The 27363-nt window shown below is 36.8% G+C and overlaps 1 protein-coding gene and 1 long non-coding RNA gene across 11 annotated transcripts in view; one reads left to right on the top strand and one right to left on the bottom strand.

Annotated features, from left to right (window-relative positions):
- The first annotated feature begins 208 nt into the window (after positions 1–208).
- MAP7D2 (MAP7 domain containing 2) overlaps positions 209–27363 on the top strand; it is a 172358-nt gene continuing 145203 nt past the window's right edge. For 2 of the 8 annotated variants that reach the window (XM_074300960.1, XM_074300966.1), the window contains exon 1: positions 1130–1395. In XM_074300960.1, the coding sequence (XP_074157061.1) occupies positions 1344–1395 (52 nt within the window). In that variant the 5' untranslated portion in view covers positions 1130–1343. Of the gene's footprint in view, positions 362–1129; positions 1396–2044; positions 2108–3158; positions 3470–27363 lie in introns of those variants that run through there. The other 6 variants (XM_074300961.1, XM_074300958.1, XM_074300965.1 and 3 more) reach the window with 6 other exon arrangements.
- LOC141561426 (uncharacterized) overlaps positions 7791–27363 on the bottom strand; it is an 80681-nt gene continuing 61108 nt past the window's right edge. For 2 of the 3 annotated variants that reach the window (XR_012488049.1, XR_012488047.1), the window contains 2 exons: positions 13573–13721; positions 11873–11960 (listed from right to left, as the gene is read on the bottom strand). This is a non-coding gene — a long non-coding RNA (uncharacterized LOC141561426). Of the gene's footprint in view, positions 7968–11872; positions 11961–13572; positions 13722–27363 lie in introns of those variants that run through there. The other variant, XR_012488050.1, reaches the window with a different exon arrangement.

Consider the following 27363-nt stretch of genomic DNA (forward strand, 5'->3'; position numbering starts at 1 on the left):
CCTAGTTCCTCCTCCTCCATATCTTTCTAGGTATGCCAGGAATTCACTCTTCAGATATTTTTGGAACTCAAAATGTTGTTTCCAAGTTTATAGCAAAGAATCTAGATGGTGGCGTCTGAGTGGATGTTCTATGTGCCTTTTTAATCTTGTACATCTGGGGGTGGGAATAAGAACTTCTCATTTACTGGTTTGCCCCAAGGTTTTCACTGGAAACATACCAGAGGGAAAGGAGCTTGCTTTGAATGAAATGTCAGTGGGAAAAGCAAATTCATTGGGATCATAGGATTTACAGCTGAAAGATTACTGTTCAAGAGCATCATTTTACACCAGAGGAAACAGATCCAGAAAGGTTAAATGACAGGTAGGAAATAAATAGCAAAACAGAAATTCTACTGATTCCAAACTCAATGATCTTTTCACTCACCCTGCTATATAACTGCTTGCAAACCTGCTCACCGCAGCTTCCCATTTTCACAGTCCTGGTTACTTTGTCTCAGGGGGGATATGGAAGGGCCCGAGAGAAGAGAGAAATTTTGGCGCGAGGTCTCTCCCTTCCCTCGGGCTTTCTGCAGAGAGTAAGAAGTATGTGGGATTCCCGCCGCCTCTGGCACGCTCAGAAGCGCCTTTGCTATTTTCCAGGAGGTGCTCCTGGCCCAGATCCTCTTACTACATGCGTGGCTTGCAACAAGGCTGATTCATGGGGCCAGAGGGAGACAGCTCAGTAAAAAGGAAAAACAAAAACAAAACCCAACAACAACAAAACTTAGGGGGGGAGGAAACTAAAGGGAAGGAAAATGATCAAATCTAAAGCACTCGTTTTTAGTTTAGGATCCAGAAAGGGAAAGTATCTCTCCAGAACTGGGGTTCAAAGCTGGGTCTTTTCACTCTAAATGCAACACTTTTTCTCCACACACCATGGTCCCTAAAGGATGCCCGCTTCCCCCCACCTCTTAAACCGCCCGCTATCCGGATTCATGCCCCCTTTCCGCCTGCACGGCGGCAGTCACGCCCGCCCCAGATTGTCCCGTCACCGTTTTCCCTGATGTATCTGGTGGCATCGGTTTGCGTATTGTTTCCCCAGGGGACGCCACCTTCCCTCCATCACCCCCGCCCCCCGCCGTGGTATGTTTACAATGTGTTTGCCTTGTGTATTTGCGTGGTGTATGAATGTGGATCAGGTGCCGAGGTTGCTGGTGAATGCGCCTGTGCGGTGGCCCCGCAGGGCCCAGCGGAGCCGGAGCAGCCGAGACGGCTAGGGCTGCAAAGACGGAGGCGACCGCGAAGCCGCCGCCGCAGCTCCGAGTGGCAGGGAGTGATTGCGAATCGCTAATTCCTTCTGGAAGATGGCCGAGTCCGGAGTGGCGCGGGCCTCTCCGTCACACCATCGGGCAGCAGGTAAAGGACGCGCGGCCCGGACTTCGGCGGCTCTGCCCCGGGACCTGCAGTTTCCCTTCTGGCTTCGCCGCGCACATTTTGCCCCGCGGGCAGCGGGCACAGCAGGAAGGAGATGGTGTGTGTGTGCGTGTGTTTGTATGTGTGCATGTGTGTGCGTGGGCGTGTGCGCGCTCTCTCCCAATCGGCCTGGGGAGGTAGGGGTGGGGGCAGGTGGTCTGCAGGGGCTAAGGCAATCCGAGGAATTGCCGGGGAGGATCGCTGCCCTTCCCGTCTTTTGCGCGCCCTCTTGGGTTATGGCACGTCCTTGTTCCTTCCTCGGTAGGAGAAAGGTGTTGGTGCCCCGAGTGCGCTCGCGCTCTCTCGCCGGGGTACCCGCGGCTGACCATCTGCCGGCGCTGGCCACCTGCCGGCCCGCACCATCTTCGTGCAGAACAGGGGCGGGGGCGGGGAGAACGGGCAATGACCTGCTGCCCACCGACATTGCTTCTGGGGAAGTGAAAGAGAAGAAAGAGGAAAGGAAGCGGGGGCGAGCGGGGGAGGGGGCCCCTCCGTTTTCTATCTGTGCTCGGTGCTTGGGCCCGGAGGTGTGTGCACACGCGCGCGCGCGCGCGCACACACACACACACACACACACACACACACACACACACACTCTCTCACACAGTGGGAAAGGCCATGCTTCCTCCCTCATCCCCAGCTCTCCACATACAGTGTAAGTGAAGGGTGTTAATGCTCAGTTCTGCGGGGGTTCACGGGCTGGTGCGCTAGGGTGAAGGAGAGAGCCTAGGACATCTACCAAGGAGACTTGGGATGCCCTTTCCTTTTTCACTCGGCCGGGTACCAAATCGTGCGCGTGAACAGAGGGACGGAGGGAATTTAAGATTTGCGCCTGATTTCCACTTCTCTCCGACAGATGGTCTTTTAAACACCTTTCCACTCACCCTTTCCCCTTCTTTGCCAATCACGAACCACTGACCCCTCGCCACCGCTCCTCCTAGTCCTAGTGATGACCAGGTGGAAGGGGCAGCCGCCCAGACCTCCCCCTATTGCAGACCTAGCTCCAAAAGCCGAAGTATGTGCCTATGTGTATACGTGTGTGTACATGTGTGTGTGTGCGCGCGCGCGCGGCATAAAATCCCGGGGTAAGGTAGGGTAGGGTGTAACCCACACTATGTGTGTGTTTGGGGTGGAGAGTGGGCTGCGGTTTACCTAGAGCGCAGATAAGCGCTTCGTAATTGAAAAGGTGTCCGCACCTCCCAAAGTGCAGCGGGACTGCAGAAGGGAAGCAGAGCTAGGAGAGAGAGCATTGGAATGGGGGGGAGAGGGAGGGAAGGGAGAGCGCGCGCGATTGAGAAGGGTTTGTGTTGCTTACAATAATGGTGAGAAATCGAACCTCCCTCTCTAGTTGGAAGTCAATTTTGCTCCCACAGAGAATCCAAAGCAAGCTTGAGGATGTCATGCATGTAAACCTAGGCCACAGATGTAGGTTTATAACCACGTATACACATTTAAAAACATAGTATGCCGGAATGGTGGGCTGCTTGATTTTCCAGTTTATAAATGCCTGGATGTGTGAAAATCAGGACTAACTACAGGTAGAAGCTGTTCTGGTTTAATTATTCTCAGTTCCCTGGGGTGGCAAAGCGTAATTTTGTTACAAACCAACTGCTGTGGAGCAGAGAGCCGACTATGAGTAAATGTGCTTAGACTTGAGCAGGCGAGAGGCGTGCTGTGGATTCAGTTACTCATCAGCACGTATGCCTTTACAAAGTTCTTCTGTTTGCTTTTAAATAGACTCGGGTTTTATTAGACCAAAGCTATTCGCCATGAGGCAACATTCAGGTGTTTAGACCTGCCCTAATTCTATGCGGCAGCTGTACCAAATAAGTTACCAGCCCCAGAGCAGTTGCTAGAAACTTGTTCCAAACTTCACACTCCCGCTGGAAAGAAAAGGGAATCGAATTGAAAATATGCTGAATTTCGGATAAAAATTTTGGCCTCAGTAACTCTTTGAAGTGGATTCTCGTAGTCTTGGAGGATATAAGCGGTAGGGAATCGTTTCATACTGTTTTAGGTGGGTTTTTTTTCCCCTACAATAATTTTACAAAAACCATTTATTTAAGTAGTTATGCATTTTTGTATTGCTTCTACCATAGAAGCAGGAAGGAAAGCAATCTAGAGGGATATTCATTAATCGAATGTATGGCTCTATTTGGGAACAAGCATGCATTTCTGAGACCTTATTTTCCTCACTGAAATAAGATCATTAAATGATTCCTAACCTATGATCCATCTCATTTTCTTGTGATTTTGAAAATTCTGTATTTTTCAAATATAGAATTTAAAAATAATTACAGTCTTATAAAATATATTAAAAAGTCTTCATGAATATTTCCATCCTATCTTTAAGTGCCTTCTAAGCCCAGGTATTTTACAAATATTTGAACCATCCCAGGAGGGTAGGTATTATTATTATACCTACTTTGCGGATGAGGAAACTGAGACCAAAGAAGTAACCTGCATAGCTTTTTCCACTGACATTTAGTTTTAAGCCTCCAAATTTTTCCTGAGAGAACTAAGCTGGAGTTTCCCAGGATTGTTTTGTTAACATAACCTGTCAGAGGCAGAATATCTTAATCTTTCACCATAATTGTATAACTGTCAATTTTATTGCCAAATATTTTAATTTTTTGTGGTAACAAGGATTAGCTCAAAGCTCTTTTCTTTCTTTTGAAGTGTGAAGCTGGGAAGAAGACATGTCATGAATTTTCATAAGGATGACTAGAAATCTAAATTCCAGGAACTGAGTGTACGTCGGTGTTTGTAGGAAAAGCAAGAAATAATATTGGAAACTTCAGCTTAGAGTGTCAAGTAGTCTAGTAGCAAGTGTAATAATTTTTTGTTGTTGTTGGTTTTGTACTTTAAAAACATTCACCTTTGTGGAAGAGAAATCTAATTGGTGCAGAACTTTTTGGGGAAAAGCACTAGATTTGAATTCAGTAGACCCGGACTCTCCTGATTCAGTGCTCTGCATGTAGTAAATGCTTAATAAATGATGTGACCCTTGATGTGACCTTGAGCAAATACCTTCTGTCTGGACTTCAGTGTCCTCATCTATTAAATAAGGGGACTTATAGTGATTTTTTTTTCCCCATTGCTGCTTCCAGTTCTAAATCAGTGACATTTGAGGTTTTGTTTCAGTTGGTCCTTAAGGTGATGGAAAGTTGGTCAAATGATCTTAGCTAGGCAGGGTCTAGAATGAAGTCTTGGATGAGGTGAATCTTTAAGGCAGGTAGTGGTATAGCAAAGAGTCCTCCCTTCCCTGGCTTTAGTCTCAGACACTTAACTTTAGCTGCCAAGTCACTTAACCTAGGCCTGCTTCAGTTTCCTCATGGGTAAAATGGGGATAATAATAGCACCTTACTTCCAGGTTTATTGTGACAAAGGAGATAATATTTGTAATGAATGCCTGTTTCCTTCCTTTAAAGTCCTAAAACTTGTGATCCTGGGGTGCTATTCTTTCCAAGTCATTTATTAAGTATTTCTTGAACTCTTCCTACTGAACTGTGGAAATTGATAAAGAATTGTGTAAGATATAATAGTTTCCCACAAAGATCTAAATGGGCAGACAAGATAATAGCATTTATCCTGGCCTTTGCAAATATCCTATTATAATCACAGTAATCCTGGGAGGCAAGTGCTGTTTTTGTCCCCATTTCACAGATGAGGAAACTAAACTTTACAACAGTCAAGCAACTTACTCAGGTCCATGTAGCTAATTAAGTATGTGTTCATTTATATATATGCACAAAATGTATGTATATACATATATACATTCCATCCATACATGCATATATATATGTGCATACACATGTTCATATATAATATATTCTAATTGTTTCACATAATACTCTATATAAACAATATAGTATAGTATATACAAGTATATATGAAACAATTAGAATAAAACAGACAAAAATATGAAACAATTAGAATAAAAATTATATATATAGAATATATAATATAAGGCATTTCTGGTTGGGTTTTATTTTTGTTCCTATTTTAATTTCTCTTAATATGCTGAGATTTAATTTAATAAAATAAGTGAATTCTTTCTCAAGCTTATCTTACAAATGTCTGTAGGTTTCATTTATCCAATTTTGTGTTGGGTTAAAGGATTGACCAATTTGAGTCATTAGACACTTGAAACTCTTGAAACAGGTTTATCATATTTGTTGATTGGAGGTGATTTTTCTAATTTTTGCACTGAAATTAGGTAATCTATTTGGAAAGGGTATAACCAAGTGCTATCATGCTTTACATAGATTTAGCTAAACAAATGCATATATCAGTGTTAATAATTGAGAGCCTGCTCTGTGTCAGGAATTGTACTTGTCTTGGAGATACAAGGACAAAGTAGCAAATGATCCCTATTTCCATTGAGCTTACATTCTAAGCTTGTGTAACAAAATGACAGATGCACATAAAAGCACATGGTGATGTGATGCAGCCTTTGGAAATGATGTAGTAGAAACTCCAATAATAGTAGAGACTCCAATACTTTTCTTTTTTTTTTTTTTAATTTAATTTAATTTATTTATTTTTTATTCATTTTTCCAAATTATCCCCTTCCTCCCTCCACTCCCTCCCCCCATGACAGGTAATCCCATACATTTTACATGTGTTACAATATAACCTAGATACAATATATGGGTGTAAATACCATTTTCTTGTTGCACATTAATTATTAGCTTCCGAAGGTATAAGTAACCTGGGTAGATAGACAGTAGTGCTAACAATTTACATTCGCTTCCCAGTGTTCCTTCTCTGGGTGTAGTTGTTTCTGTCCATCATTGATCAACTGGAAGTGAGTTGGCTCTTCTTTATGTTGAAGATTTCCACTTCCATCAGAATACATCCTCATACAGTATTGTTGTTGAAGTGTACAGTGATCTTCTGGTTCTGCTCATTTCACTCAGCAACAGTTGATGTAAGTCTCTCCAAGCCTCTCTGTATTCCTCCTGCTGGTCATTTCTTACAGAGCAATAATATTCCATAACCTTCATATACCATAATTTACCCAACCATTCTCCAATTAATGGACATCCATTCAACTTCCAGTTTCTAGCTACAACAAAAAGAGCTGCCACAAACATTTTGGCACATACAGGTCCCTTTCCGCTCTTTAGTATTTCTTTGGGATATAATCCCAATAACAGCAATGCTGGGTCAAAGGGTATGCACAGTTTGATAACTTTTTGGGCATAATTCCAGAATGCTCTCCAGAATGGCTGGATTCTTTCACAACTCCACCAACAATGTCTCATTGTCCCAGTTTTCCCACATCCCCTCCAACATTCATCATCACTTGTTCCTGTCATCTTAGCCAATCTGACAGGTGTGTAGTGGTATCTCAGAGTGGTCTTAATTTGCATTTCTCTGATCAGTAGTGATTTGGAACACTCTTTCATATGAGTGGAAATAGTTTCAATTTCATCATCTGAGAATTATCTGTTCATATCCCTTGACCATTTATCAATTGGAGAATGGTTTGGTTTCCTATAAATTAGGGTCGAGACTCCAATACTTTTCAAAAAACCCTAGGCCCTTGGGCCTTGGGAATGATGTGATACCCTTAGCTATTGGAATTGATGTGTCACAACCTTGGAGAATATGTGTGAAGGAAAGGGAGTTGAGCCTGATATCTTTATTTCCATTAAGCTATCCTTCAAGGATGTCTGGTTTGTCATCCAAAACTCTGAGTGGCTATCTTGCACTTGAACTCCAACACTTTTTAGCTCAAGAAAAGGAGTCATTGTTAGTCCCCATTTCAACTGCCCACCTTCATAAAAGAGATACCCATATTAGTATGTCTTGTTCCTGCATTTCCATTATGTACTTGCTGACACAGACATAATACACATGCAAGTTCCGTTCTAGACTAGGATCCTCCTAACTCCCTAAACCCCACCCTCACTTCCCTTTTCCCTCCCAGTTTTCAATTCATAAATAATGTCACCTCACTCACACTTGGGAGCTTGACCCACTTTGGGCAGCCCATTCGCCTTTCACTAAATAAAATGTACCTTTTAACTAGGAGACTGCCTTTGTGAGTTTTCCACATTCTGAACTGCTCTCCCCACCTAGTGCTTCACTATATAGTATAAATATAAAGTGAATAAGAATAACTATTTTGATCAAAGTAATTAAATATTAAGTCATTAGTATTTGAGGAAATTTGAGGGAAACAAGGAAAGACTATTCAAACCAACACCATTACCACCACCACCAACACAAATCTACAGAATTTTCTCTTTATAGCCATAAATTTGTCTTTAAATTTTGGATCTTTTTCTTTGTATTGTCAGTATTTAATGATGAGTAGAGATCTCCTGGCAGTCAGTCAATAAACATATAAAGCTCTAAAGTCCTTTATTGTTTGTTTTGTTTTACAATGGAAACAGTATTAAAAAGAGTTTGATTTTCTCAAGATCCCACAGGTATTGTAATTTTATTTCAGTCACAAACTAGATGGGCAAGTCACTTAACCTTGTTTTCTTCAATTTCCTCATCTGTAAAATGATATGGAAAAGCAAATGACCAACTACTCTAGTATCTTTGCTTAAGAAAATCCCAAATGGAATCACGAAGAGTTGGCTACAACTGGAAAACAAGTGGGCACCTAGTTGGCACTTAAAAAAATAATTGACTGGCTGACTAATGAAGCTTAAAGTGGTGGTTTTGCTTGTCAGCTCTAGAGAATTGTCCTATTTTCCCCTTATTTTCTGCCAAACATTATGATTGCTGAATGGAAGTGTTCTGGGCATTTCTACATGAAAAATGAGGTTGTGGATATTTTTGAACTAAGGAGAAGAGGAACAAGATTTTTATTCATTAAATTTGGTGTCCCTGTTTCTATCACATTTATTCTTTGGACAAAGCCGTTTTTATCTTTTTCATTTCTCACCCATCCTTTGGAGTAGGTCCATTCTGCAGTAGTTCTTTATGCCCTGCCTTTTTCTTCCCCTCTCCTCCCGACCCACCAATCTCCTTTTCACTTAATGTTCTTGGAAAGGACAAGTCAATCAAATCACCATTCCTGTGATTTGGCTGATCAAAACACTCCTCCCTACCTACTGCTTCCCTTTATGCTCTTTTGGAACAAACTTCTTAGAATCAGGGGCTCATTTACTTTTTGGATTTGTATTGCCAGTACAATTCCTGTTACATAATAAATACATAATAATTCCTTTTTCATTCATATAATTTGATGAAAACCACCAGAAAAAATTAATAATTTCTCTCTCACCTGAATCATTAAGATATGATTTGCTATCTTCATTCTTCTATCTTGTATTATTTTTGAGAATCAATTAAACAGTTAAATAGAGACCTTTCTCCAAGAAAAGCTAAAGGATGAAATCCAGAGGTATATATCAGCATGAGGTCAGAAGGCATTTGCTTTTGTCCACCAAAATTCTTGCATGCTGAATTAGTGGGCAGCTGGGTAGTGCAGTAGCTAAAGTGCCAGACCTGAAGTCAGGAAGTCTACAATTCACGCCCCATCTCAGACCTAATAGCCATGTAACTTTGGACAAGTCATTTAACTGCTGCCTCATTTCCCCATTTGTAAAATGATGATGAGAGCACCTATCCTCTACTATTGGTTTGAGGACCTAACAAGATATTTGTAAAGCTCTTCCCAAACCTTAAAGTTAAAAAAAAAAGCATAAAACAACTTAAATGCTATTATTATTAATAAGGCAATCACAAATTCAGATTGTGTATACTCTAGGGACAAACTAAGGCATCCCAATGATTCTCTAGCATTTTGTATAACTGAAGCCAGAAATTATGTGTTTACCTTATTATGATATATTGCTACATGGTTCTTTTTTTTTTCTCCTTATATCACAACTTATGTTCATTTATATTCACTAGTCTTTAAAATAGTGTTTCTGAATATAACAGGAAAAAATTTAAGGCAGAAAACAAATTATAACCTTGAATACAATATGAAGAGGAAAGAGAAAATTGGATACTGTGATGGCTATTTGGCCCCAAGCAATGACTAATAAAGACTGGAAAGATAGCACCATCCATCTTCAAGATTGAGACCTCTAGCAAAAAGAAAATTTGTTCCTACAAAACTGGAGTCCAGTTTTGTAGAAACAACGTGGGAGAGAGAGGTGGGGGAAAAGCTTTGGTACTAGCGTCAAGAAATTTGGATTTGAATGAAAGTCTTAGCTCTACCTTTTTTTTTAAGCTGCTTGTTTCTCTCTGTGTGAAGTGAATCACTTGAATGATCTGCCTTGGTTTCTATATGGGTAAAATAATCATAACACTTTGGCCTATATAACTCATAAGGTAGTTATTAGAATCAGTTGAGATAATAGATAATGAATGTAAAATTACTTTGTAAGCCAACTGTAAAATGCTATATAGTTATATGAAATTATTAACTTCCAAAGTCATTTTTTGGCCATTAATGCCTTATATCACAACACTTCATATTATAAAAGTGCAGCTTAGTTATACCTCATTGCTACAATGAGAAGAACAAAAGGACCCAAATCTGCCTCAGCCATCAAATATTTGATCTCCTTTCGAAGAGAAACCAAGTGTGAAATCATTGGCAAAATGATACTATTCTAGAGTCTAGATTATTAAATTCATTTGCAACCCCAAATGGGGGGTTATGAAATTATGATTTATTATCAGTAAGTGTTTGATTTGTATACCTGTTTTATAATACCTATCTACTCAGGGTCATGTAAAAAATTTCTCAAAGAAAAAGGGGTCACGAGTGGAAAAAAAATTTTTTCTACCCCATCCTAGAGGATAGAATTGCAACTATCACTGAGTCACGGAACATTAAATTGTAAATTTAAGGGCAAGGACTATATCTCCTTTTATATCCTTAGTGTTTAAGACACTGCCTGGCATACAGTAGGCACTTAATAAATATTTATTTAATGAATAAATGAAAGCAGAAAAGAGAATGAGAGGGAAAATGAGTCTGAAGAAATTATGACTGGAAATTCAACCCAAGAACCCAAGACTTTTTCACCTAGCTTCCTCAAAAAAAAAAATATTGAAAGATGAATGTTAATCTGGAGTAGGTAATTGTTTCCATTTTACAAATAAAGGAATAAAAACACAAAGTTGTGAATTCTTTAAAGACATCCCAGCAAAGCAATTCCAGTGTCAAAAATTACTAAAACCCCAGCTTTCTAATCTCAGGTTTTAATATTTTTTATCCCTCTCTAGTGGGCAACTAGGTGGCACAATAGATAGATTGCTGAACCTAAAGTCAGGAAGATTCATCTGTCTGAATTCAAATCTAATCTCAGATACTTACTAGCTGTGTGATCCTAGGCAAGTCACTTAACCATTTGCCTCAGTTTCCTTTCCTATAAAATGAGCTGGAGAAGAAAACGGCAAACTATACCAGTACCTTTTCCAAGAAAACCTTAAATGGCAATAGGAGGAATCAGATATGACTGAACAATAAAAATAAGCCAAACCTAACAAAGCTCATTTAGCAGCCATACATTTATGGTACAGAAAATACCACATGATTATCCAGCTTTGCATGGATTGTACTCTGGTCCTATTTTTCACACCCATCTGGTGCCACTTTTTTTTTTGTTTGTTTGTTTAAAAAAAAAGCCTACTAATGATTTTGTTTTATATTTCTATCACTATAAAACACATTTAATTAAGCAAAGCAGTTACACTATCCTTATCTGGCCATGTACCTTATTCAGCATTTGTAATCCACCCCGTTTCTACTGGAGAGAATATTTTATACCCAGTCCTCTAGTGCAAGACTGTTTACTGCATTAGCTGGGTTCGGATGTCTTTTAGTGAGTTTATTTACATTATTTTAGACATGATGTGTGTGTTCTCTTAATTCTCTTTTTTTTCTGAATATCAATTTCTAGGAGCTTTCTCAAGTACCATTATTTCTTAAAGCATCACAATATTTCAGTACATTTATAGACCGAAATTTGTTTAACCATTCCTGGTCAGTGTACACTCACTTTGCTTCTGGGTTGGTTGGTCTGTTTGTTTTTGTTTTCTTAAAGAATTAAGTCCTGTGATGTCTTCAGGATAGAGAATTTCTTATGTGGAAGCTTCTTCTACCCGTACACACAATGGCAACCTACCTGTGCTTACAAGTCTTCAAAGAGTCGCCCAGATCACTAACATTGTTAAGTGACATTTGGCCCATATCCCATAGCTTCATTAAGAGACCTGCTGTGAATACTTTATTATATATGGGAACTTGTCTTTTAATAATTGGGACATATGCTCAGTAAAATACTGTGAAAATCACTGGGGACACAAATAGAAAAGAAATTTCAATCTCTGCTGTCAAAAAGCTCAATTCCAGCAGGGGAAGACAACATATAAAGGGGAAGTTTCAGCTTTAAATCTGGTGAAAGGTCCAGCAGTAATTTATCTTCTTGAATGTCATTTCTGTGGAGTGTCTGATGTTGAGCTATCCAGTGGTGTAAGGACTTTAATGTGAATAACTTGCTTCTCTGGGTCTTTAGGAACTGTGGAGAATAGGAGACCTGTAAAGGCAGTGGTCTGGCCCACAAAGGTTGCTTCCTGGGGGCAGGCTACAAGCAGAAGTAGTAGTCCCAGGCTGACAGCTCTTAATTTTAACTTGTTTGATGGTGACATGGTGACAATTGGTCAACATTTGGTGTTGGTGTTGGGAGATGAAAGGGCCCTTTCTCCATAAGGGTTGTTCTGCTATGATGGCCATGGTATTTAAGCATTGATTCTGTTCTTGCCAAATTTTTTCTATGTAATCAAAGTTGTTTTTTATCTTTTATTATCATATCTTTTACCTCTAGTTTAGGAATTCTCTTCCTAAAAGGACTGATATACATATATATATATGTATAACAGCTCATTTTGTTATACCCCCCCAAAATGGAATCTAAGATAGGAGGTTCATATCCCTGGGGGAAATAGTTGAAGAAATTATGATTTGTAAATATAATGGAATAATATTGCACCAAAAGAAATTATAGAGGAATAGATTCAGAGAAAGATAGAAAGGTTGTTTGAACTGATGCAGAGTTAAGTGAGCAGAACCAGGAGAATAATTCATTCAGTAACTATAATATTGTAAAGAAAAATACCTTTGAAAGTCTGAAGAACTGTAATTAATAGAGTTTTCAGTCATAATCAAGAGGACAAATGATGAATATACACTTTGTGACAGACAAGTGATGGAAAAGAAGGGAGATTCTTGTCGTTATTCAGTCATTGGATAGATCCCATGGACAAGACCCACCCTTCTGATCCCCACTATTTCTTAAAGTCTGTTCATGTTTATTGTTTCCATGACACTATCCATCTTATCCTCTGCCATTCTCTTTTACTTATATCTTCATCTTTTCCAATATCAGGGTCTCTTCCAATGAGTCTTGTTTTATCATTATATGGCTATCATATTTAAGCTTCAGCTTCAATACTTATTTTTATATATACTTTAAATATATATATATGTATATATATATGTTTGATGTGTATTCATATTCATTCAGTTTCCAGTGAATAGCAAGAATAAATTTACATATTGATTCAATTTGCAATTGAAATATATTTTTGGGCATGGACAATGTATAAATTTGTTTTACTTGATTATGCTCACAAGGGAGAATTTTAAAATTTAAGTAAGAAGACGGGAATTGGAGAGAAAGGAGAAATGATGATAGTGATGATAGAAAAGAGAATAAGAAAGAAAAAAGCATCAATGCAACAATGCACAAAAGAGAACAACAGATTGGGAGAATCAGAAAAGAAGGACAACTTTAAAATTGTTGTATTTAACTTTTTAAAAAGGGAAACAAACTAGATATAGTGGAAATTGGTGATTTCTTATATAGCTGGATTTTATTTTCCCAGTTCTTTGCATATGGAAAAATTCATATTGTTGGTGGTTGTCAAGTTCAGTATTTTAAGAAATAAAAATTATCTCCCTAATCATTCAGACAGGCAATTTTCTTGGATGTATTTGTAAACTCAAGTGGCAACATCAGTCTCTGCTTTGAATACAAAGGAAGGTTAGGCAGAAATTACTTTATGGGATGTGGGGTGTGATAATATCTTGCAATAGGTCACCTCTCCCAAACCTTTCTTCATTTTCCTTACCTTTTAATGCCTGCAGCATTTGGATATTGTGAAGAGAAGATAATGGGGTGGCTGTGGACTAGGGATGGAACAGCAGAAGTACTTGGGACTGGTTCCATCTGTCTCTGGTGCCTGGCAGTGAATATCGTGAGTGGGTGGAGCTTCAAAGGCTGAGGAAAACAGGGTGTAAGAAGTCACTGGCTGTGCTAGCCTTTCTCCAGCCCCAGCCCTTCTAATTACCTGCTTCACCCTCCTGAGCATCACCTTTTCCTTCCTTCTTTATCTTTACCTTTTTTATTTCAGCTAACCATATGATAGAAATAGGGAAGGATACTCAAAATTAAGAAAAATATAAAAATTTCAGAATACAATACTTGCTTTTCAAAGTCAAATATTCAGGTTTCTTAATAATGCCACTTGTATAATATTCAGACAAATATTCAGGATTCTGAATATCCCACTGCCTATACTCAGGTCATTCAGTTGTGATCCTGCCTTCACCTGGTACAAGCCTTCTTCACCTTGTGTGAACATAGCCTTCTGTTTCATATGCCCATGACACATCTAAGATCAAATATAAAATCATCTGTTCTTCAAATAAAAAAAAACTCCATCTCTCTGCTCTGGACATTTTTCATGAGCTGTTTCTTATTCTTGAATTTCATTCATGAAATCTCTCTTTTCATCTCTCCCCCCTTGCTTTCTTCAGGTACCAGAGAAAATGAAGAAAACTTTTCTTAAAATACCCCCTAATTTTAGTGTCTTTTCCTCTGTTGATTAGCTCCAATTTATCCTGAATATAGATGGTTTGTACCTCGTTATTAACAGGTTGTCTTCTCCATTAGATTAGAAGCTGCCTTTCAGTGTCATTGCAAGTTGCAGAGACAACTTGGAGGTGGAGTTAGATGCAAATAAAATTAAAAATAAAAAAACTCAAGTCATGAATCAAGAGTATAACAGATGAATGAGTACATCTTTTTTTTTAATTAAAAAAAAAATAAACTTGTTGGCCAAAAACACTAGGCTTCCTTGATGCTACAGGTAATTGCCAATTTCTTTGTTTTGTATTTTGTCACATTTTTAGGGACATATTTAGTATTTTGTACCCCATATTTAGTTACCAAAAGTACTAGAGAAATTATAAAATAATCTCCTTATAATAAGATCAGCTAATCTTCTAAAAATTTCCTTTATTATAACGTTAATCATCATTAATTACAAATAATAATACCTAATTATAGTAGTTAATTACACTTAATTAATACAAGGAGTATCAATATCTTATCCCAAATTCTTAGCTTTTTATAATGCAGAGCCTAGTGAACTAAATTAGGAAAGAAAATACTTTTGTTCATTATTTAATTGATATAGTACTTATATTTGAAGTTCCTGAAGGGTGTGAACTATATTTATACAAAGGAAGGAGGGTCAGATGAGTTGATTAATCACTCTTAAAGAGTCAAAGTATTACACTAATTTACTTTAAACAGGTGATACTTATCTGTAGGATCAGTCAAGCAAAGATTAAATGAGGTTGGTGAGGATTAAATGGGATACTTATAAGAGCACTTAGTAACAAGTTCCTGGCACACAGTAGGCATATGAATTGGAATATTTTGTATCAACTGTCCCAGCTAAATTACTATAACACGATTGTTGTTATTGTTGTTCACTTATGTCCAACTCTTCATGTCCCTGTTTGGGGTTTTCTTGGCAGATACTGGAGTGTTTTTCCATTTCCTTCTCCAACTCATTTTACAGATGAGGAAACTGAGGCAGGTAGGGCCAGGGTCACATAAAATAGGAAGTGTCTAATGTCAACTATGAACTGAGGAAAAAAGAATTTTCCAAACTCCTACCCTGACACATAACCTCTCTTAGCTTCTCATAGGAAAAAATACCCCTTTCTGGAGCTTGTTTAGCTCCATCACCAGATATTTTCATACCCTCCTTAGAGCTACTCTAGAACCCTGAGAAGGAAATGTTGCAGTTCCTTTTGAAGACCTGACAAGCATCATATGTTCATGTAAATTTTTACAAATTTTTCTGACATCTTTTTGCTCTTTTCTTATAGCGTAATAGTATTCCAGTACATTCCTACCCCACAACTTGATCAGCCATTTCCCAATTGATGGGTATCCCCATCAATGTCCAATTCCTTGCCACCACAAAAAGAACTGTTATAAATATTTTTGCACATTTCTCTTTTTAAATGATCTCTTTGGGATACAGATCTAGTAATGGTATTGCTGAATCAAAGGGTATGTAGTGTTTTGTTGTCCATAGTTCCAAATTGCTCTCCAAATTGATTAGATCTGTTCACAACTCCACCAACAATGCATGAGTGTCCTACTTTTCCCATATCCCTTTCAACATTTATCATTTTTTTTCTTTCATTTTAGTCAATCCTGATAGGTGTAAGGTAGTTATTTTAATTTGCATTTCTCTAATTAATAATGGTTTATAGCATTTTTCATATGATTATAGATGGCTTTAATTTCTTCTTCTGAAAGTTGCCCATTCATATCCTATGATATTTATCAATTGGGGAATGACTTGTATTCTTATAATTTTGACTAAACTCTATATTTTAGAAATGAGGCCTTTATCAGAAATTGTTCCAGCTATATGCCTTACTTTAAATACATACGCACACACATTTTATACAACAGGTAATCCAAGAGTAGTTGACTTTTTCTTTTTTAAAGAAAGCATTAACAATAGTTTTCCTTTAAATAGTAGTTAAGGACATATCTGTTTTGTATATTACCTAAAATACTAAGACAGCCTGCATTTGGTATTCTATTTATATTTATTTACTTACTATTATTTGCTATTTACTTACTTTTAAAAACCATTTTGTTTGAGTAATTGTAGCTTCGTTAGTTTCTGCCTTGAAAAAATCTGGGCTTCAATTCAATTCGGAACTATCAAATTGTACATAATATGCTTTGCTCCAGCAGAGTATCTACTAGGTCTGTATTCCAAAGAGATCATAAAAAAGGGAAAAGGACTCACATGTGCAAAAATGTTTGTGGCAGCCCCTTTTCTTAGAAGTGACAAGGAATTGGAAACTGAGTGGATGCCCATCAGTTGGAGAATGGCTGAATGAGTTATGGTATATGAATGTTATGGAATACTATTGTACTGTAAGAAATGACCAGCAGGATGATTTTAGAGAACTTGGAGAGACTTACAGGAACTGATGCTGAGTGGAGTTAGCTAGACCAGGAGATCATTATACATGGCAACAACAATACTATATGATGATCAATTCTGACAGATGCGGCTCTTTTCAACATCGAGGTGATTCAGACCAGTTTCAATGTGATCAAGAGAGTCATCTGCACTCAAAGAGAGGACTTTGGGAACTGAATGTGGATCACAACATAGTATTTTCAATTTTTTTTGTTTACTTGCTTTTTGATTTTTTCTTTTTTTTTCCTTTTTGGTCTGTTTTTTCTTGAAAAGAAAAGTATATATAAAGTTGAAGTATATATAAAGAACTGCACATGTTTAACCTATAGTGAATTGCTTGCTGTCAAGGGAGGGGATGGGGGTAAGGGAAGGAGAAAAATTTGGAACACAAGGATTTTGCAAAGGTGAATGTTGAAAATTATCTTTTCATATATTTAGGGGAAAGGCTATTATTTAAAAAAAGAAAAAGGGGTTTTATAATTATCTGTTTTGTTCTTCCTCTGAAGTCTTTCATAAATGCCTCAATGTAGTATGGCTTCGCAAAGAATACTTCTGAGAGTTCAAGTTCTACCATGATGGAAAAACTCTAGTCCCCTTGATGACCACTTTCTCTGTCCACATAAAGAGTAGTCTAGCTAATGAAAGGGTTCATCCCCAGTATATTGGCCACTATGCACTTCCCAAAAGCTAAGGGATATTGTGATTCCTATCAGTTCTGTTAAGAAACTCTTGGGACCCAAAAATTTTAAAAGAGAGAGAGAGAGAGAGACCCACCCAAATACTTCATTACACAATATTTTTGGGGACATTCATGCCCTTTAACTTGACTTTGGGATAAAGATTCATGATAACATATGACGTTCTCAGCAGTTCCTTTCCTTACATGCAGTTTTTCTCAGCTTGGAATCTTATATGTTACCCAGCAGAACTGAACATCAGTCAGTTCTGACTTCTTTCAGCCAGTCAACTAGATGGTTCAGTGGATAGAACTGTGGGTCTTGAGTCAGGAAGATGGATTTCAAACCTAGCTTCAGACTCTAGGTCAGGCAAGTCAAAATGCCAGAATAGGGTTGTTGTGAGGACCAAATGAGATAAATTTATTAAATCTCTTAGTGCAATGCTTGGTGTATAGGAGGTACTATATAAATGCTTATTTCCTTCCCATTTGATTAAAAATATAGCTGATTTCATTTAGGCAAATTTCGGGCATAAAAGGTTCACTTTCAAATGATTAAATTGTAATGATAATTTTCTTATTGTGAAGAAAGTTATATTCCTCTTCTTGATATTCTCCCCAGCCTTTACTTTCTACTTGTCTTTTAGTCCAAAACATAACTATTAGGAAAACATCGCTAAAGAATAATTGTCTTTTATCATGGTCAATTAATTCTCACATATCTCTACTTCTTGATGCAGGATGTTAATTTTTTTTTTCACAACTAAGAAATGGTTTTTTTCTTCTCCCTGTTGTTTTAATTTCTTTTAGTACTATTAAGTGTGGTGCCTGAGGATTCTGTGCCTTCTTGTGAGAAATGTTCAATACACTTAGTATATTTTATGTTTCCTAATTTTTTTACTGAACATTCTTATTGGCAATGAAGGGTAATAAAGATATTATAATGTGTACTGTTTTAAAAACAGGCTAGCTTGCTGGAGATTTAGCAGGAAAAAAAATCACATATCTGGAATGAAGGTCTTATACCATATATGGAAAGTTAAGTTTAGATTTTACCAGCTATGAGAAAAGCAGAGGAGTTCATTGAAAAAAACTAGGTATATAGTCAGGGGACCTGTGTTCAAATCCTGATTCTGCTCCTTCTTAGATGTGTGATCTTGGAGAGAGGCTCCAATTGACTATAAAAAGCTGGTTGTTAAATTTTCAGTGTGGGCATTTATATGTTGTAAATCAGCAGAGGCTGTTTGATTTATTGTTTTAATTATTGTCTAGACTTCTGAAAGTGATGGAGAAAAAGGTAATTGTGTGTTGTGGCCATATTTTTTTCCTCATGAGAACTACTTGTTAAACATTTACTAGCACATCACTGGCTGGACCAGCTAATCTGTAAGAAAGGGGCCCTTTCAGCTTAATCTGTAATCCCAGTGATAAAAAAGCCCTGCAAATTGTTTTATAAGCTTCCATTCTTAGGAATTATTCATTCCCGGAATATTGAAGCTGTTTTCTTAGATCTTAATGGATTCTTGACTTTTGTATGTCATGGACTCAGTGGATGCTGGTAAATGTTTAACAATCTGCTAATCTTCGTTATTAACATTTTCTTCATCACTCTCTAAGTCTAGACAATCAGCAAAACAATTCATCAGGACCAAATCTGCTGATTTCTAAGATTTAAATTGCCCACATTGAAAGTTTAGCAACTGGCTTTTTTTTCAAGCTGACTCAAGCAATTCTTGCATGTATCCCTTTGTCAGTTTGGTGAAGCATGTGGACCTCTTCTCAGAAAAGTGTCTTTAAATGTGTAAAATAAATACAGAAGATTACAAAGGAAACCACATGTATTAGGATAAAATTATTGTGGTTTTAAAAAAATTTATATTAAAAAATTCTGTTTTAGATAAATGCATGCTACTGATGTTAGATGACTTCAAGGAATTAGCAAGTGATAGTTTACCAAGAGCAGAGTTCATTTGAACTCTTTGATCCTTAATAGGTATATAGAGCTTTTATTCCTTTTATGTAGGTAGATGGTCCCTTTTGTTCCCTTTGTTTATAGATTTGGGCCAAAGTGTACTCCTTTTTATGTGTCTGGCTTTGTGCAAAGCACTTTACAAATAATCTCATTTACTTCATTTGATTGTCTCAGAAATAAGTTTCCATCTTTTTGCTTAGAAATTGATGATGCATTCAAACAACCAGGTTAAGTTAATATGTTTTACCATCTAACACAATATGACACACAGCCTAATAAGAAATGATGAAGAGAAAGATTTCAGAAACACCTAGAAAGATCTCCCCCCCCCCCCCGCAGGGGTTAAGTGACTTGCCCAGGGTCACACAGCTAGGAAGTGTTAAGTGTCTGAGACCAGATTTGAACTTGAGTCCTCCTGAATTCAAGGCTGGAGCTCTATCCACTGCACCACCTAGCTGCCCCCCTTAGAAAGATTTTTTACAAACTGATGATAAAATGAACAGAGAACCAAGAAAGCATTATACACAATATCACAACATTCAACTATGATAGATTCAGCTCTTTTCAGTAACACAAGAATCCAAGACAAGTATTTAGGATTCATGAAGGGAAATACTGTCCATAATGAGATAAAGAATTGATGGATTCAGAATGCAGATCAGAGCATTTTTTTCACTTGCTTTATTCTCTCTCATTTTTTTTCCTTTTGATTTGTTTCTTTCACAATTGTAACTAATATGGAAATATATTTTACACGATAGCATATGTATAAACTATATCAAACTGCCTACCATCTTTAGAGGAGAGAAGGAAGCAGGGAGAAAAATTTGGAACTAAAATTTTTGTAAAATAAGTGTTAACATTTTTCTTGATGTAACTGGGGGGGGAATAAATACTATTACAATTAAAGCTAGAGAATATGACAGAATCTGAAAATATCATACATTTAAACCTGTATTATATAAAACTACATTTTAAATTTAATTTTTTGATCCTTAAAAACATTTATTTTCTCTTGCAACTATTTCTATCAAATGAAAAATAAAATAAAAAATAAAATTATAATAACAATTATTTAGTTAAGCTAAAAAAAATTTCCCACATTTATTCCCACAAATCTGTCTCATTTACTCCCATATTGGCTATTTAAAAAAAATTGTTTCGTTTTGTCCATTTCCTTTCTGGTAGCAGAGTTGGATAGCTTCTGGTATCTGACTTAATCATTCACCTGAAACCATTCTCTCCAAAGTTACTGATGATCTCTCAATTAATTGCCAGTTCAAACAGACTTCTCAGTCTCCATCCTCATTGATCTCTCTGCAGACTTGGTCATTATTGACTCCTAGGTCCTCCCACTGATTATGTTCTAAATATCCATGGCTCTCTTGGTTCTTCTGCTTTCAATCTTATTATTTTTTGTTAGTTTCCTTTGCTGTATATTCAACCAGGTCACACCAATAATTGAGGATGTCCTATTGGGTTTTGTCCTTGGGTCTTTTCTGCTTCCTGCTTGGTAATATCACCATTGGCTCCTTTGTCATCTTTAAGCAAATGAAAAAGTATGAACATTCCTTATATGTTCATACTTTCTCATTTGCATAAATGATTTGCAAATATTAAAGTCTCTATAAATATACTATTATTATCTATGAATCCAGCTCTGGTCTCTCTACTGAGCTCCAAGCTCACATCATGGATTGCCTAAATGAATAAATCAGCGCATCAGTGAAAAAACACTTCAGAAAGGTTTAAAATTCCTGCTTTAAGTAGACATTCTACCAAAATAAGGAAGAAATGCTGAAATGTTTTTTAATAAGCCTTACTATGTGCCAGGCATTGTGCCAAGCCTTGAGAAAGCAAATACAAAAAACAAAACAGGCTCTGCCTTCAAGGAACTTATGCTCTAAAAGGGGAAAACAACATATTTGGAGACTTTTGTGCTTTTTCTCCCCCTTCATTCAATAAACATTTTTCTGATGTATACTATGCCTTAGGCACTGTGTTAAATGCTGATACAGTATAAAGAGGCAAAAGACAATCTTTGCTTTCAAGGAACTTATAGTCTAATGGAGTAACATCTCCAGTGCTACAAGGATCTTAAGTGAAAGCAAAAGGAAATTGATTTGACAGCTCCTTCCAGGAATAGTACTGTTGATTTCATCATTGTTTCCAGAGCTAGAAGTGAAAAGGACCTGAACTCTTATCTTCGTTGTATATTATCTTATATGTATCTAGTTATCTACATATTGGCTCTCCCATTACAGCGGAGGTTTCTTCAGTGGCAGGGATTATTGCTGCTGTTTTCATTGTATCTAAAGAATCCAATGCAGTGCCTGCCACATAAGGCTATTTTCTTATTCATTCATTTCAGGTTGGGGGCAGCTAGGTGGTGCAGTGGATAGAACACCAGCCTTGAATTCAGGAGGACCTGAGTTCAAATGTGGTCTCAGACACTTAATACTTCCTAGCTGTGTGACCTGGGCAAGTCACTTAACCCCAGCCTCAGGGAAAAAACAAAACATTTCAAGTGAGTCTGACTCTTTGTGAGCCCATTTGGGATTTTCTTGGCAGAGACACTGGAGTGCTTTGCTATTTCTTTTTCCAGATCACTTTACAGATGAGGAAACTGAGGCAAACAAATAATTTGCTCATGATTGCACTTGTGTGCGCGCGCGCGCGCACGCGCGCACACACACACACACACACACACACACACACACAGCGTCTGACACTGGATTTCAATTCAGTAAGATGAGTCTTTCTGACTTCATATCCGGCACTCTGTCTGGTGTCCCATTTAACTATTCTTCCACTTAAATAGTAAGTCTTAATAAATGCTTATTGATTGAGGGATGATGGATTAATTTTGTGCCAGATGGGTCTGTTATTCTCATTTCTATTTTTCAGAATCCCTATTTTTTTTTTAAGGCTCAGCTCTATTGGGATTTCCCATATGAAACCTTTTCTGACTTTCTTCCACTCACCTAAATTTTTTTTCTCCCCCTTCATTCAATAAACATTTTTCCGATGTATACATACCCTCCAGGGGTTCTCAACTACAGTCTGAGGGGCAGATGTAGCCGCTTAAGAAGTTTATTCGGCCAGCTGGGTTATGGCAAATGGGCTGAGGGGCGGAGACAGAGTGTGAGCTTTTGTTTTTACTATAGTCCGGCCCTCCCACGGTCTGAGGGAAGGTGAACTGGCCCCTATTTAAAAAGTGTGAGGACCACTGCTAGGCACTGTGTTAAATGCTGAAGATACAATATAAAGAGACAAAAGACAATCTTTGCTTTCAAGGAATTTATAGTCTAATGGGGGAAACAGCATGGCAAACTAATATATATGGAGCAAGTCATACACACAGTAAACAGAAAATAATCAGAAATTAAGGGGATTGGAGAAGACTTCCTATTGAAGATAGGATTTTAGTTGGGACTTAAAGGAACTCAGGTCAGAGCAGAGTAAAGATAATATTTCAGACATGGTGAGGGCAGCCAGAGAAAATTACCTTGTACTTATGTCTTTGTATACTTGTCTTATTTTTCTTCTTCCCTCACTGACCTCCTCCCTCCACCACCCATCTGCTGGCTTAGAATGTTAGCTCCTTCAAAGCCAGGAACTATATGAACACAATTAATTGTAAAATACTTTTCACACAAGTCAGATCTAACCAATTGGAAGAATATCATTTGTTCATGGATAGGCTTAGCTAACAATTCTACCTAATTTAATCTACTTATTCAATGAGTTTCCAAGAAATTACTTTATAGAACTATAAAACTTTATAGAACTATAAAAAAATAGTATATAAAAAATAGTAACAAAATTCATCTGGAAGAACAAAAGGTCAAGAATTTCAAGGGAATTAATGGGGAAAATGAAAATGAAGGTAGCCTAATTGTGCCAGATCTAAAAGCAGTGGTCATCAAAACCTTACAGAACATTACTATAGGCTTCACCAAACTGCCCAAAGGGTCCAGAATACAAAAATAAAATAAAATTAAAACTCCTGCTCCAAGTAATGTCTACTAATGTTCTGGAGAATTCTACCAGAGTAAGAAAGAAGTGCTGAAGATACAGATCAAAGCTGGTGACTAAAGCCAGCTTTTGAAATTTCAATTTCCCAAATCTATGTGCTCATAGCTATGAAAATTGTGAACGATCCAGTTTCTTGCTCATGTATGGTGTATTTCTCAAGATTCTCTTAATTCCCTATTAGGAAATTCATGTCTGAATTCTTATTAAGGGTGTTGGTTGAAAAATGACTTCACTCTTCATGTAAATGAGAGGGGAAAATGCTGTTAAGTAATTCATGTGGGGTGTGTTTTGGGACCTAATGGAATCTTTCTTTGATTGTGTCCCTGGATCAGAAATAGCAATTCTAATGAATGGTCAATGGTTGACAAGGAATGACATGTTGAGTAAATCATACATTGGTTATATCAGAGGATGTTTGTTGCTTATGTGCATATCAAAACTTTTCTCAAAAGCAAAAGCTGCTCTGCAACTGAAGTAAGTGAAAGTCCAAATTGAACTGAATTTCACAGATATTTGTTAGGGAATGGACTTATAAAACAGAACAGGACTTTGCAGTTGAAGCACCTAAGTTTGAATGTCAATGTTATGACCCTTGTGATTTATGGCATATTACTTCAGTTTTCTCAATGTTGGTTTTTTCTTCATTTAAAGAATAAGATGGTTTGATTAAAGAGCTTTTCCCCTTCTAGCTTCAGGTTCAGGATCCTATCATTCCTTTTCAGTTTTAAATCTATGATATGATGCTTCTTCTATGACATATGGTAAGATAATAAAACAGGAAGATGGGACTAGTATGAAACAAAAGATTGAGTGCACAGTCATTTCCTTTAGGAACATTTTATTGTTCTTGATTATTTTCTTGGATCTGTTATATTTCTTCTGAGGTTTCCCTAGTATTTATCACTAACTCCACTGTCATTAAAGCTATTAGGTTTCAGAGTTCCACTCCTTACTTTTTTAAGGGTAATATTAGTCATGAATCTTGACGCTTACAAAAGTTTTTGAGGGCAGTGGTTTGTATACAGCTTTGACAGTGTGAAATCTTGTCATGTTGGGCTGATGGAAAAATTATCTTGCTGTTAGAATCGAGGTAATCTGATACTTAATCTTATATTTACTGCAATAAATTTGTTAACTTGTAATGATCATAGCTCACATTTATACATTAATCAATCTACAAGCATTTATTAAGCACCTTCTAGGTCAATTAATAAAAAAAAAAATTTAAGTGCCCACTTTGTGCCAGACACTTTGTGTCACACAGGTATTCATTATCTAAGAAAAACTCAATTTAATGAAGGGTTTACTTTTTTCCAACTAGTATGTTTTTTATTAATAAGCTTTTTATTTTCAAAATACATGCAAAAATACTTTTCAACATTCACCTTTTATGTTCCAAATTTTTCTATCTCCCTTCTCCCCACTCCCTTCTCCTAGCCAGCAAATAATTCAATATAAGTTAAACATGTGTAATTCTTCTAAACATATTTCCATATTTGTTGTGCTGCACAGGAAAAATCAGTTCAAAAAGGAGAAAAAGTGAGAAAGCAAAAACAGAAATGTGTGTTCAACAAAAGTGGATTCTGATACTTAATGAGCTTTGTGATGGGTGATGAACAAATCATTAACTTTCAGAACCTCAGTTCTTCATCTGTCAAATAGAGATAATTAGACTTATAATACCTACCTTAATAATAAGGTCAATAAAAGGCATAAGGCATAATGAATATAAAGTGTTTTTAAACCTTAGAAGTACTTTATGAAGCATTAGTTATATTTTTATATTTCTCTCTGTCATCTTCCCCTTTCCTATCCCATTATCTTTATGGCTAAGGGAAGATAGTCACTGAAAAGTGGTATTTGTGAAATAATTGGTACCTTCCAGGATTCCTCCCAGCAGTGCTCTATAAGGCTGAAGGGGACTTTGAAAGATTACTTATGAAGCTGCTTTTTAAAAAAATGTTCGTCTTTTATTTAGTTAGAAAATGACAAAATACATTAACCTTTTTTCATTAATCTTTCAATAGACTGAACTTCAGTAGGACTGAACATTCACTTTATAGGAATTGATTGGTTTCTACTTTTTCATGTCCCATAGGCAACTTTCTACTATTTTGTGATAACTTTTCTTCAGAGTAAACATCACAGATGTTATTTAAGAAATAACACTTTATAAAAACTATAATATCATGAGATCTGTGTCAGCTGTAAGACAAAACAAAAGGATACATCAGTAGCACCAAAGTACATATAATTATCTGAATGCCAGAATTTGCAATAACGCTGAAATCACAGACACTACAATGTAAAAGTCATCTATGATTGTATTTATGTTTTTAAAAATGACTTTATAGAATGTACTTTAAAAATTAGCATATAAAGTTATATTCATGAGTGAGGTGGGAAAAATCTTTAACACAGTGACTCATTAAGAATGCTAAATTTCTCATTCCTAAAAACTACCTTCAGCTTTATAACATTATACTTTGCTTCAAATTAAGTCACTTGTGACTTGATGTGCTGCAAATGATAACAGCAGAAAATGGAAAGGGGAAAAAAAAAACATATTAGAAAATCACCATAGAAGAATATGATAAAATTATTTTCCTTGTTTATAGCTAATTCAAGTGCTATGATCAGGCTGTTAATTTTATTACCTCTGTGACATGGACAGGTCACTTAATACACCTTGAACAATTAATTAGTTATTGTCAGTGCTGCTGCTACTATTGCTACTGTGTATGTTTTCACTATAGCATGGCTTAGTTTATACAGTTCTTTATGCAGCTACAAGCCAAAAGTCTTTGACAAACCTAAATATAGAGGATAGATTAATGTTATTGTAACATTTTTTTAATCTTAAAAGTTTCTAAGAATTATCTTACAATTGTGGACACCTTAGCTAACAGAATTTTTATCTTTATTATATATAATCCAGTGTTTAAGGTAGAACAGAAGAGCAAATATGAAATAAATCCAGTCAAAATGCCTACTCTACTGAAGCTGGACTAATACAGAAGTTTCTTTTAACATCCTTGTACAATATCATGGTGGAGTGGAAAAGAGCTTTGATTGGGGGGGGCGGGGAAGGGAAACCTGAGTTCACATTTACTACTTATTCCCCATGTGACTTTTTGGGCCTCAGTTTCCACAGCTGAAAAAATGAAGAAGCTGAACAAAGGTGGCTTCTAAATGCTCTTTCATCTCTAAATTCTTTGAACAGGCTAATCCCACTTCATAGAATGGACCTATTTATTTCTGTACTTATTCCTTAGAGTAAATCTCATCTCAAATACCACCTTTTATATCAAGCTCTTTTAATCTCAAGTCTTCCACTCACCTTTTCCACCAAATTATTTTGTACTTATTTTAAAATAATTTTTTAGTCTCTACTTTTAATTGTGCACATTGATTTTTCTGATAGAACATAATCTTGAGGTCAGGGACTTTTTTTTTTTTTAATATCTCAACATAGTGTTTATCACATTAGGTTCTTATAAATGCTAAATATTCATGGATTGGGACAAACCCAGATTACCTTTGATAGCCTTCTCTCCTACTTAGCTCCCCATTGAATTAGATTTAAATTCGTACTTCCCCTAAAACTGAGAGGAGATGGTGGAGGAGAGTGTGTTCCTAAGATATTAGGGGGAAATAATCTAAATTTTTGTCCTTGTTACTTCTTTAGAGTGAATAACTTTTATAAAAGATTAATTGAGGTTAAATGGTAACTATTAAATTTTTAAAAATATTAAATACTAAGTGGTAAATGGGGCTGAGATATTATTTCTTGGCACCTAAAAATAGGGGAATACATAAAAATAGGGTGCTCAAACCAATGGCATTAGAAAGCTCTCAGGGTGCCCTGAGAATTCTGGAGGACAAATGCAGCTGGCTTGCCTTTGAGAGATTAGGCCAAAGCATATCT

The sequence above is a fragment of the Sminthopsis crassicaudata genome, chromosome 3 (genome assembly GCF_048593235.1).
Source record: "Sminthopsis crassicaudata isolate SCR6 chromosome 3, ASM4859323v1, whole genome shotgun sequence".
NCBI classification, from domain to species: Eukaryota; Metazoa; Chordata; class Mammalia; order Dasyuromorphia; family Dasyuridae; genus Sminthopsis; species Sminthopsis crassicaudata.